The following is a 13006-nucleotide window of genomic DNA, read 5'->3' on the forward strand; positions in this document are numbered from 1 at the left end:
TCCTGACTGTCTGCCTTCCTACTTCTTAGATGTATTTAATACATTTTGTTCCCTTTCCTGCAATGCCCAACCCAAAGTTACAGCATTAAATATGGTTAATGGTGGAGAGATTATCTCCTTTACCAGCTCTTTCACAGCTTCAGCTCACAAAGTACCCTCTGTGTCACTTCAGTGTATTATATTCCTTTAATGTAGTTTCTCCCGCAGTAGAGCATTCCTCATATCTAGCAAGCATTCTGACTTGACTACCACTTCTACTACCAATAACTTGAAATCAAAGTGTTTTTTTAGTGGGTTTTTTTTGTTCAATATGTTTCCTTAAGACATAAAGACCCCACTTCAATCCTCGCTCTTTTTAGTAATACAACTTAAAAAAAAATAAAAATGTAAAGTGTTAGATTAGCATTGCTCACAATACCCAAGTCAGCCAATCTGGGGAGAGTTTAGTACTGTTCAGATCTTTGAAGTAGAATGCATTTTACTAATAATATTTCTCCCCCATTTACAACTGCATCTACCCTTTCCCAGTCTTCTTTTCCTAATTCTTTTGGCCCCCTCCAACTGGGCTACAATTAGTAATTTTGATATAGATAAATTCTAGTCTCTGGTTCTCCTACTATCAATTTTCTGCATATCATCTTTTAGGAAGGACAAATCTCACAGTGCTTCTGCCAAATAAAATACTATATGCTTCAGTATCAATGTTTCACGACATACTTTATGGACTTATTACTGGTGTATAGTTTCTAGTATATTTTTGGTATATTTCAAGGCAATTTGCAAAGAAGGTTAGTATGGCTGTGCCCATTTTACTGACAGTGTAACTAAGGTAAAGAAGCAACTAGCTGAAGGCTGGGTAGCAGAGCCAAGAATAGCACACAAGTCTCCTGCCTTTGCAAGTATTAACCAGCCAATACCAGACTCCAAAATTATTTGTAAATGATACTGTCACACAGTAATTTGCTAAACAAAGGTATACATGAGTTTATTGATTTTGAACCATTACTAACTACAAATAAGTACAAATACATGTGGATGCTTATCTATTTCCCTATAGAGATTAAAAGTGTCTCCTCACCAATCATGCCAAGCTGTGAGCTCTCATTGTCCTTGATGTGCATTGCAACAGTGAAGCATCCTCCAAGGTCAAATCCTATGACTGCTATTTTGTAAACTTTTAAATAACATTATTATTCCTAAGATAATTAATAAATACAGTGGCAGTTTCACTTAAGTACACTGGATAATTTATCATTAGAAAACTGGTTGGTAAAACAAACAAAATTTAGTCAAACAAGGGTGAAAAATCTATCAAGTTTTCTCCATAGGAGACAAAATGGGGGATCTTTCCAGAACACTATCATAATGCTTGATGGCTTTTTCATGCTTCAGAAGTTTTTCTTCAGAAAGACTTCCTCTGAATTCATTGGTGTATTCTTGGTTCAGATTGGTGTATCTGGGGGGAAAGAAAATACTAAAATAATTATGCTTTCTGGGATTATCTTCACCCATTGTTTATTAAGCAATATTTTGCAATTTCTTTACTGCGACTTTTAAGTCCTGGACTTCTAAGCAGCCAGAAAAATAGGATAGTGATATACGCTTTCCTAGAACACTTCAAAGCTTCAGGACGAGAAGTGTCAAATAGGATGTAGGTGTTAATAATAGCTGTACTGGGTAATTTTAACAGATTTTAAAAAGAAGCATGTTTTTTTCCACGGAAAAATATTAGTATATTTTTCTAATTCAAAGTTTTAAAGTCTGATTTCCCCCAGTCCCTAAATCAGTGTTTATCTGAATACTCCTCACCCTTTTTTCTTTCTTCTGGGAGAATACTTATTCAGCACAATATAAACCACATAAATTTGAACACAAAAATAAATTTCACATGGGTTTTGGTTGTCGTCTTGAAAAATGAGGTACCTTAACCAGAAAGTTAATTGTGACTACGTATTCTGGAATATAGGAGGCAGGTCAACTTTCAAACCACCCTGGATGTAAAAAGGAGATTATAGTTTGAGTTTCTTGCATTTCACAGGCAATATACAGGCATTAAACCTAGGCTTGATGGGTGGCATAAAATTGCTTCCTGTGTAGGGGCTAACTGAGCAGTTCCATTGTCTCCAGCAGAAAGCTGCTTTTTTCTCATTGCCCAGTAAAGTATCAGAAAATATTTTACAGTTATTCCATTGAAATCACTGCATACAGCATTAACCAGGACTGGTCTGCTGTTTTCTTGCAACTCCTTCACCTACTGTCCTATACTAAAGATGTAAGTTGAGACAACAGCAACTTTTTCTACGTATTGGTACAAAGCCAAGTGCAGTGGAGGTCAGTTTCATGACCAAGATATCTTGGTGCTGTGATCTAAACCACATGACCTTCTGTAAAAGACAGGATGCTCTTTTTTTTGAAGTCATTTTTATGTTAATAAGACCCCCTAAATATTTAAGCCTAATTACATCAGTCTGTCTTTTTTAACTTGTCTTACCAAATATTTTTTACTGTGAAATCGCTCTCCTCAAGGCAGATGAAAAATACTAAAGTCTGAACCCTGAATGATAACATATGATCAATCACTACCAATTCTTTATTACATACTAGCTTTCAGGTTTTGCAAGAATTTCTACTGATATCTACAAATGAAATATCAAGATTTCATTTTCTCACACATACCTGTGTGCAATGGTCCAGAACCCCAGGGTGTTCACCGTCATTAAGGCAGCCAAGAAGAAGAAGAATCTCTCCAATTTACCTTCATGCAGCAAGTGTGGAAACCAGGTGCCTGGCAAAGCAGACATTTGAAGCAGAGTTAGTTTACCTTGCATGATGAGTCATGGGTCATACGAAAGACACAAAGATAACTTTGTGTAAGACACAATCACAGCAGGTGCTTTGAATCCCCCGCCATACAGACTTCATTCTTACAGCATCTGTGTTTTTTTGAGTCAACAGTGTGCTTTGCTCGTGCTTTGCAGACAGGCAATAGAGATGTAGAGAAAATAAAGAACTTTCCTAATAAATTTGAGGTGCACTGGAAAACCTAACTGCACAACTACTACTGTAATGATTGGGCCATCTTTCCTCTATACTATCCTGTGCAGACATCTAAAGGAATGTCAAATGTTAAAATTGCAGGAAGAACTAAATTTGGTCTGTACAAATCCTTATTCACATCTCTCATGCTTTTAATAGGCCCTTCTTAAGAACAAAAAAAATACATAAAAAGCATTTTTTCTGTGCCTTGAATGGTGTTTCATTACCAAGATGCTACCTGACATTTTACTTTACCTTTCTTTAGAGCTACCTTTAGCAGCAACGTGTCCTTGTCTTGCACACGGCACTTATTTACATGAATTGGACCTTTTTCTACCCAGACTTTTGGCAATAATAGCTGGGAGATTTCAGCAGCTTAAACTCCATTCAGCAGAGGACAGTAACACCAACGTACACCCAGAATCTTCCCTGCCTTTATTCTTCTGTGCTTTAGTTTGAAAAATGTATTGCTTTCAATGTCGTCCATTGCAGCCACTCTGCAAACAAGCTCAGGTGGAAAATGACTATGGAAATCAAGATGCTTAAAAAGAAAGCCAGCCCCAGACAGCCTGCATATGAAGTCAACGAGTACCCGAAATATCATATCCCACTACAGCAAGAAACCATAACAACAAGGTGAAAAAGTAGTTACAGTAGATATGGAATATCAGAGAGAGCTCTACAGTGCTGTAACCACCTTTTATATTAATTGGGAATACAAGATATTTATTGTCTTTGAAGAAGAAAGATATACTGTCTTCATTAGCAAGTAGTGAAGTGCAATAGGAGCAAATGCAGAGCGTGAAACAGCTGGTGCTGACAAGGTGAGGTCCACACTATACACAGATCAGGGGGATTCCTATCAGACCAGTTCCCACAAACAGCTGGAACACATCAGGCACAAGCTTTTTTTTTTTTTCCCCCTCTTTAATTCCACCCAAAATGAATTCAGGATTTTTGTGCTTCAAGATCACTCTGTGGTGCAAATCAGAGACGATCAGGAAATTCAGATAAAATGCACACTCTTGGTCTGAACTAAAACATCAGCATCAACGTCCCCAGAATCACCTTTCTTTGCTCTCTCAAATTCTGGTATCAAAACATACCCATCTAAATAGAGTGGCTATTCACCACTTGAACAACCTAAGAGGAAGAGGACAGCCTCCTTTATCGTAGCTGTGCTATACAAACCTGACAGCCTTTACCAATCTTTTGGCCACTAATGCCATCTTTAGCCATCCAATGCCATTCCTAGCTTGTCAAAGTTTTCCAATTGGAGAGCAAGAGCAGCTCCACCACCCAGGAGAGACAGCAGTTAAAGAATTACAACCCATACCACCACATACATATTTACATCTTTCTCTCTCCACCACATCCTAGAGTTGTAAATACATTTCTTTTCAAAGCAGTTACCTTTAGCTTTCCTGAGATTAACAGAGAACAACTGTCATCAGTGCAGCAGTTTTCCCTAACTCCTCTGCAGTTTGTTCTGGGCCATGTTACATTTCTGCCTGTCACAGAGTAGCACCACCTGACCTCTGCATGTGGGGTTCCTTTTGTAGCATTATCTCAGAGCAAGTTTTAAAACGTATCATTTAACATTGTCAGTTGACTGAGCTCCTAGGTGCTATAACTTCATTTTAGTAGCTTATAAACTTTTACTGCCATAATTCACAATCAGGTAGTTTTTCATTTCACATCCCCCAGTGGCCAATAGAAGTCACGGAGAGAGCACATGTATCCGATAAAAGAGAAAGCATGCATGGGGTTCAGTGCTACAGCTTGTCAAAGCAGAGTTCACACTGTCTGCTATGTTATTTACATCAGCTAGGCTAACTATATGAGCAGCAGGAGCTTCCTAATGGAACAGCATTTACAATGGAACCCGAACAGAAAATATGTACTTAAAAATAGCACTGAGCAATGAAAAAAAAATAAAAAAAAAAGAAAAAAAAAGAGGAATTTAGCAGCTTCTAAGAGAATGGAGTAAAATGGACCTTTGAAACTGTCTTAATGCTAGCATATTGAAAAGGTGAAAGTGGGAATGGTTGGTTTTATCAGGGTGAAAGGGCAGCCTGGCAAGGAGATCTGGGTTCTGCCCCAGTCACTGATCACCACTGGTCTCCTCCATGACCTGGGTCATCACTCTGTCTCCTTTCTGTTTAATAACTGACAGTGTTTAAACAGTGAGGCCAGAATAACAACACCAAGCCTTTGGAAAATCCTGTACTATAAATGAGCAATAGCATAGGCAGGGCCAATATTAGATTGGGCATGGTAAGACGCCAGCTCCCATAGTGCTCTATCTCTCTATAGTTTACTGCTCTATCCAAAGCAAGATGTAGGAGCAAGGCTTTATTTTCTTTTCAGTGAGGGGCAACAAGGACTGTCAGAAGTCTTTTCCTCTGCAGAGAAACAGGGGTGGCACCTGTCCCAGAGATAACCAGGCTGCTACCTGACTGCTAATACACATTTTCACAGAATCACAGAATGGTAGGGACCTCTGAAGATCATCTAGTCCAAACCACCCTGCTAGAGCAGAATCACCTAAATAAAGACACATAGGAACATATCCAGATGTGTTTTGAATGTCTCCAGAGAAAGAGACTCCACAACCTCTCTGGGGAGCCTGTTCCAGTGCTCAGGTACTCTCACAGAAAATTTTTTCCTTATGTTTAAGTTGAACCTCCTCTGTACTAATTTGTGACTGTCGTCCCTTGTCCTGTCATTGGGCACAATCGAGAAGAGTCTGGTCCCATCCTTCTGACACCTGCCCTTTAGATATTTATAAGCATTAATGGAATCCCCCCTGTCTCCTCTTCTCCAGGGTAAACAGAACCAGCTCTCTCAGACTTTCCTCATATGGGAGATGCTCCACTCCCCTCATCATCTTAGTGGCTCTACAGTGGACTCTTTCCAGTATTTCCTTGTCCTTCTTGAACTGGTGAGAACAGAATTGGCCACAGTATTCTAGAAGTGGCCTCACCAGGGCAGAGTAGAGCAGGAGGATAATCTCCCTCAATCTACTGGCCACACTCTTCTTAATGCACCCCAGGATGCCACTGGCCTTCTTGACTGAGAGGGCACATTGCTGGCTTATGGTCAGCCTGATGTCCACCACGACTCCCAGGTCCTTTTCCCCTGAGCTGCTCTCCAGCAGGTCAACCCCCATTCTGTACTGATACATGGGGCTGTTCTTCCCCAGATGCAGTACTCTACACCTGCCCTTGTTGAATTTCATTAAGTTTTTCCCTGCCCAACTCTCCAGCCTGTCCAGGTCACACTGAATGGCAGCACAGCCTTCTGGTGTGTCAGCCACTCCTCTCAGCTTTGTATCGTCAGCACATGTGCTGAGGGTACACCCTGTCCCATCATGCAGGTCATTGAGGAATATACTGAACAGAGCTGGGCCTAGTAACAACCTCTGAGGAACACCACTAGACACAGGCCTCCAGGTAGACTCTCTGCCCTACTGATCACAAAACTCCGAGTTCTGCCCTTCAGCCAATTCCCAGTCCAATTATCCAATCATCCATTCCACACTTCTTAAATTTGGTTATGAGGATGTCATGGGAGACAGTGTTGAAAGCCTTGCTGAAGTCAAAGTAGACCACATCCACTGCCTGTAATAGCAAAGCTGTGGATATAGCAAAGATTAATGTAACCATTTCCTATTTTCAGCAAAAAATACTTTTTGGTTCTCTATGAAAGAGAGGATAAACCTGGACTACTCTTACTTCTACTTACACTCACTGCACAGAGAATCCTCTGTTGGCAGGAAACCTTGGGAGAACAGCCGTTGGTGTTAAATATCAACTATATATTTCAGGCAGTGAAACTCCCTTCAGATGCTTTCACCCCTTATCCCACTAACTCCTTCCACAAGCTGTCTGCAGAATCCAGCACCCTCCACTGACTGGGTTTGGGGTTTTTTTTTTACCGTCAGGAACTTATTGGGCCATTTTGCTTGTTTTAGCTGGATTAAGATGTCCTACTGGGCACTGCTGTGTTTGAAGAGTCCAGCACTTTCTCATCCTTGCATCAGCATGTGATATGCTAACAATTCACTTCTCCCCCAAAAAGACACAGCTTTTGGGTTCAGTCAATCCTTTACTTTTCTATGGAGATTGCCAACAGAAGTGCCAATTACAAGGTTGGTTTGTCACATAGATAATTGCTCACTGGGAATTAACTTTCTACAGCAAGCTCCTGATTTCCATTTTTATTCCAGCAATAGAAATACTTTGTAGCATGAATCACGACAGAGAATCAGAAGTTTCCTTTAGCTGTGTGTATTTTTTCTTATTGGTTATAGGTGGATAGGTTATGCATTTCGTGGCAAATTTAGTACACATTAGAAGATTAAGTCTAGGCAGAATCAGTTCCTCAAGCCTGCTATGCCATACATCATTCAAATAAAGTGCTTGGTAAACTTTCACTGGCATTTTAGAATCCTATCAATTTTGCATTAAAATGTCTAAGTAGTACAAGAAGGAAGAATATTATACCACACCAAGGGAAAACACCTGATCTTCCCAACGTAGCCAGAAAAGTAGGTGAAGCAAGGATTCACCAAAGCACAGACAAAAACACTTCCCTGGGCTGCTTCTGGTAGATGACTGGCAGTGATAAACTGCTGTCAATACTAGCCACAAAAGAAGACATGGAAAGGGCTGTAAGCCAGTCCTTGACATATACTAGTGCACACAAGGTATCTGTTATTATGAGCGCACCCTTGGACCTTTCAAGGCATTCACAAAGCCCAAAGTTGCATAAGAAGGCATTCAGTTTGTTTACAGAATAATATAATCATATTTTAGTACCAGGAAAACACAGAAGACAAGGCAAAACAGTCACATGCCAGAAGTTAGTCTATTCTGTACAATTCCTGCATTTTTACAGCTATCCTGCAACCTAAACTACAATTGTAGAAAAATTTACTTCGTATCTTAGAAAAGAACTGTATAGTCTTCCATAATTTCATCAAGTTGGTGGGCATATATTCAGTGCTTAATCATATCCAAATTAAAGCTTCACTCTGCCTCTAATCCTTATTATCTAAATAGGCTAGTGGACACCACCATCTGGACTGCAAGAAATATCCTTTAGCTTTATCATCTTTGGTATTTAGAATCACATAAGGCTCCAAACTGGAAAAAAACCCAAAAACAAAACCACAAAAAAAACCCCAAAACAAAACCAAACACCAAAAAAACCTGGTTCTCTAAATACAAGCAGGAAAACTGTGTCTAGGGCAATTTCCTTCCACTAACCTTTTTTTCCTTTTTAAAATTTTCTCCTTTCTTACATATTTACATTAATATTTTTAGAGAAATGTATTCTGAAATGATTGGCATAGAAGGACAGGTTTTGTCTTGCATCTTCTTCCATTAAAATGTTAGAAGAGGTAAGAGATCCAAAAGAAAGCAGTTTCCCAGCTTGTACTGAAAATATCACTGTCACCCGTCATCTGTTTGCACTCGTCAGATTTTTAAAAAAGTCTTATTTTATCATATTCACACCATCCTCCATAGATGCGTTAAAAATGATTAATGCAGCTTTGACTGTGACTGATATCTGATCAACTTTGCCAATAAAAACCCAAATAAAATTCTAAACTAGTGACATGAAGTAGGATATAAAAATGTTTAAATTTTGTCAACACCCTCTGTGCTTCAGCACTTCAAAATACACACCAGAGGATCTACTTCACTGTATCCTGAATAGCTTCATGGCAAGCATGGTCTTATTGCTTAGAGATGGGAGAACCAGAAATAGTCTTGGCTCAGGTTTCAGTGAAACAAGAATAATGGTACAAGACAAAAGCACCCATAGCTCAAGAGTTGCACACAAAGTCTTGTTAAATCCTACAAGGTCGTTGCATAAACATTATCATCCTCTTTCAACAAGAGAGAAAGAACTTTAGTCTTTAAATATAAATAAATTAGTTCAGCTTTTTAGGAAAAATAAAAGTTCCAGTTGGTTTGCTTTGCTTCCAGTTCCATCAATTGTCCAGATACCAAATGTTTTACAAGCTTTTTAAACAGCTGAAAAAAAAATAGCAAATGTGAGTAATACAATCTTAATTTGTGTCATTTGACCTTAATTTGACCTAAGACAGGTCACAATCTTACTCTCTGAAGTGCTGTCATCTTTAGAAGGTTCAATAGGCAACCATTAGGTTTTACAAATTTAAAAGATTATATTGCTGATCTTAAGCTTTTCATCACTACCACCAAATAACATTGTAAGAAGCACAATCGAAGAGTTTGGAAAAAATACAGATAGAACAAAAGAATTTTGTATATAACATTTCCTATCAAACTAGTAGAAAAACAAAACCAAGCCTAAATGCCCCTTTAGTTTTGTTAGAGTGAATTTGCAGCTCTAGAAGGCTGACCCAAGTCTACTTTGATTTATCTGTCAGCAGGACAAAAGTCTAGCTGGGATGAGTAGAGAAATACTCTAGGTCTGCAGTTGAAAGCATTAACACAAATGAATATACAGGAATATCTCCATTATTTACAAGCTATTAATGGCATTAATTGTGGTAACTTAGAATAATTAATCTCTTTCAAGCAGGGAGCACTGGGAAAGATACACCCAGTGAGAATCCACTTATTTTTAGAAATAAAATGTGAAAGCCTAATAATGTTGTTTACATATTAATTGAGAAAGTAGTCTCTAATGCTTCTAACTAGAGCAACTGAGCAAACATTAAACATTTTTCACTATATTTTCTCTAAAGCTTTAAAGTTTTGCAGAGGATTTCCCCTACTTAGGGGCTGATTCGGTCTCATTACAGCTCCTTAATCTGAATACAGACTGACACTAAATTCCTTGGAAATTTAAGAGTGGCTTTTGCAGTTAATACTGGTGTGGTCAGTTCCATCTACAGGAATGGCAGGTCTGACAAAGATAAATAAAGGCATAAGTTATACCTTTATTTTCAAAGCTGAGTAGAGAAGTTTGTCACCCAACTTCATAAAAGTGACAAGCATTTTTAGCCAGGAAGCTTTTTCAGTTTGCTCAAAAATCTTGAGCAAAAAGGGTTAGAATATGGCAAGAGCAGACTGTGGAGAATTTGGAGAATTCAGGCTTTTTGGTCTCAGCCAGGGTAAGAATTTGAAGGCTCTGATAAGACAGTATTTCTGGCAAGAAAAGACCTTTTTTAAAAAAAATAAATTAAAAGTTTTTATACAGACTTACAGAAAAAGAATAAATCACCTGGATATAAAATTAGACAAAAACTACTGAATTGCAAACCAAATGCAAAATTTGACTTCCTCTATCACTTTGTATAAAAAAAGGGTCAGTAACACATTCTTTCCTGAAGTATTCGTTTCACCGAACTCATATTACCCAATGAAAAAATTCTTTTTCACTGGGGGACATTTAAGGAGCTCTGCTCTCCATACTGGATGCCTTGGTACTAAAGAGTTCTTTGCCTGACTCATTTGTGTAAGCACTCCTGGTTTTTACCCATCTCTAGGTGGGTAGATACTTTTATACCTTGTAATAAAATTTCAATTGAATTATTAACTTAAAAACAGCACTGCATGTCAAAGAATCATTTCTAAGTTCAGATCTTGCAAGTAGGAATTACATTTTCTTGTCATACTTTCAAAAAAACCACTTCTCCTTGTTTTTAAGTTACATGGTTATTTATGTAGGAAAGAGAAGAACTCAAAACTTAACCATGAGCAGTGACAAAACTCTGCAATTGCAGTAATTGCAACAGTGATGTGCATTAGAGGCAGCAGCTTTATAAGAGAATAGTTCCCTGTAATGCTATAACAATGAAACTTATCAATGGAAACTCTCTTTAGAAGTACTGCTTCAGCAAGTAGAACTATTTCAGGTACATGAACAAAAGGATCCCTGTCCTTTGGTTCAAGAACTCAAGTGCTTTACTTTTCAAACTTAGTTATGAAACAAGTCTTTTCTGTATTGAACAAAGATTCATCAGCAAAGGAAGAAAGACTTTAAGAAATTCTTGGCCTATCTTGAAAGTCAGCAACCCAGAAAAGTCTCCAGTTCAGGGCTTACAATAAATACTCCTCAACAGGCTGAATCTGAAGTAACTCCTTTTGAAACAGGAAGTTTTCTGGGAATTGCAGCATTAATCTGCAAAAGGGTAAAACCACAATGAGACCATATTGTCACAGAATCTGATTTTTGCAATGCCTGGGCAAAGGGAGAGGCATAAAGAAGTGAAGGCAAGAGAGAAGTAGTGGGTCCAGGGGAACAACTTTGATACACTCAACCCAACCTCCTTTTCGCTATATCAGTATGGAAAAAAAAAATAAGAAAAGAAAGGCATGTTCTCCATTCTTTGAAGCACTAATCTTGTTCTCATGGCCAGAGGCTTCCAAATAAGCATGACTAACTCGAATGTACTTCTTCATGGACATTAAAAGATGCTTCCTAGATAATTTATTTTCTTGTCTTCCAGAACAGAAGTATAGAGATTGGAGGTGAGGGCTCCCTGCAAGGTGCCATCCTCTAATTACTCCAACTATCAAAGCTAAGATGACTCATTAAAATTGGATGAATACAGCTGGAAGGCTATTTCCTATCTTAATTCCATCTTAATTGTGAGAGCAAATCAATAAAACTTTGGCATCTGCTTTAATTCTGCTACCTAATTCTCCAAATCAATAATATTAGAAAACTGCTCAGGAACTGGTCATGAGAATATTCTTACCTTGAGTGCCTGAGTGGGCTGTCTGAACAAAGAAAGCTCCCATAAAGCAGCCAGCTCCATTAAAGAGAGTTAAAAAATGCATGGATATCCCTCTAATTCTTCCTGGCACAAGCTGGAATGACAGTAAGGAACCTTAGAAAAGAAGCAGATACAGTTACAAGTTAAAAAAAGTAAAATATGTAAATGATTGTAGATGATAGATAAGATAGAAAAAATCCAAAGTGTCTCCAATAGGAATTTTTCATATTTTACAAAGAATGTACTTGCTGCAGAAGAGCAATCATACATGTTAATATGTATCCTACTAACAAAGGATTACCTAAATGCATCTTTGTAACCATCCCACATATAACTACTGATATTCCACAAGTATGTATCTTTCACCCAACCCAGACAGTTGCTTTCACCTTTTAAAACCTCAGGCATAGCAAGACAAGAGAAACACCACCAGTCAGTAAATGTGAAGACAGCAGATGTGGTACTTAACTGCAGGACAGCAAGACCTTCTATGCCAGAGCCAATGCAGTGTGGCCACTAGTAAATACTTCCAAAATCCAGAGATCTACCTTAACTTGGACAGTCACCTTGCTTTAACTTAAGGCTGGACAGTGCTCCTCTTACCCAGAAAGCAACCTCCAGCACTGGCTAATTTTAAAGACATTGTTCTTTGTTTTCTTGCCAGAAGACTAAGCCAGAAGAAGCAACAGCATTGGTGGCAAAGGGGAGCTGTAGTATGCTGTTGTAGCATGGATGACTATAAAAAAATCACATTAGTTGTAAGGTTACAGTAAATCTTTATGATAACTGTTATTTATTTTTTAATAGCTTTCACTGATTATCAAAACCTCCCATATCCTAATTTCACACCTTGAGTCCTCATCCACACTTGTTCTCCATCTCCAGTGTCCCCCAACCTGCTTTATTAGTTGAGTCTGAATGACCTCCAGCTTGAGAAACTTGTCAGCAGAGGATCCTATTTGGATGCTGAGTTGCCTGAAGCATTTCTGAATACAAATTGAACTTTGCAATCACCATCTTCCATCCTTTTTAATTTGGATGTCCAAATGAGAGCTTCAGAAACGTATTAAAGAAAAAAAATACCATGGGCAGTGATTTTTCCTCATTCACAATAGGAACCAAGAGCCTGAGGGCAATGGGAACCAGGTGAGCCTGGAACACCATCTGTAGATGCAACATACAGTCTGAAACATTGTATAGCCAGAGTACTAGCTAATTTGAATCACTAAAAGCCTAAAAAGTTTT

The 13006-nt window shown here is 38.4% G+C and overlaps 1 protein-coding gene across 1 annotated transcript in view; it reads right to left on the reverse strand.

Annotated features, from left to right (window-relative positions):
- Positions 1-1311: 1311 nt before the first annotated feature.
- The window catches only part of SLC15A5 (solute carrier family 15, member 5), a 33987-nt gene continuing 22292 nt past the window's right edge, over positions 1312-13006 (reverse strand). The window contains exons 7-9 of the mRNA XM_010185798.1: positions 11744-11875; positions 2677-2785; positions 1312-1456 (exon numbers count right to left, since the gene is read on the reverse strand). Coding sequence (XP_010184100.1) covers positions 1312-1456; positions 2677-2785; positions 11744-11875 — 386 coding nt within the window. The remainder of the gene's footprint in view (positions 1457-2676; positions 2786-11743; positions 11876-13006) is intronic.

Source organism: Mesitornis unicolor, unplaced genomic scaffold (assembly GCF_000695765.1).
Source record: "Mesitornis unicolor isolate BGI_N332 unplaced genomic scaffold, ASM69576v1 scaffold1716, whole genome shotgun sequence".
Classification (NCBI taxonomy): domain Eukaryota; kingdom Metazoa; phylum Chordata; class Aves; order Mesitornithiformes; family Mesitornithidae; genus Mesitornis; species Mesitornis unicolor.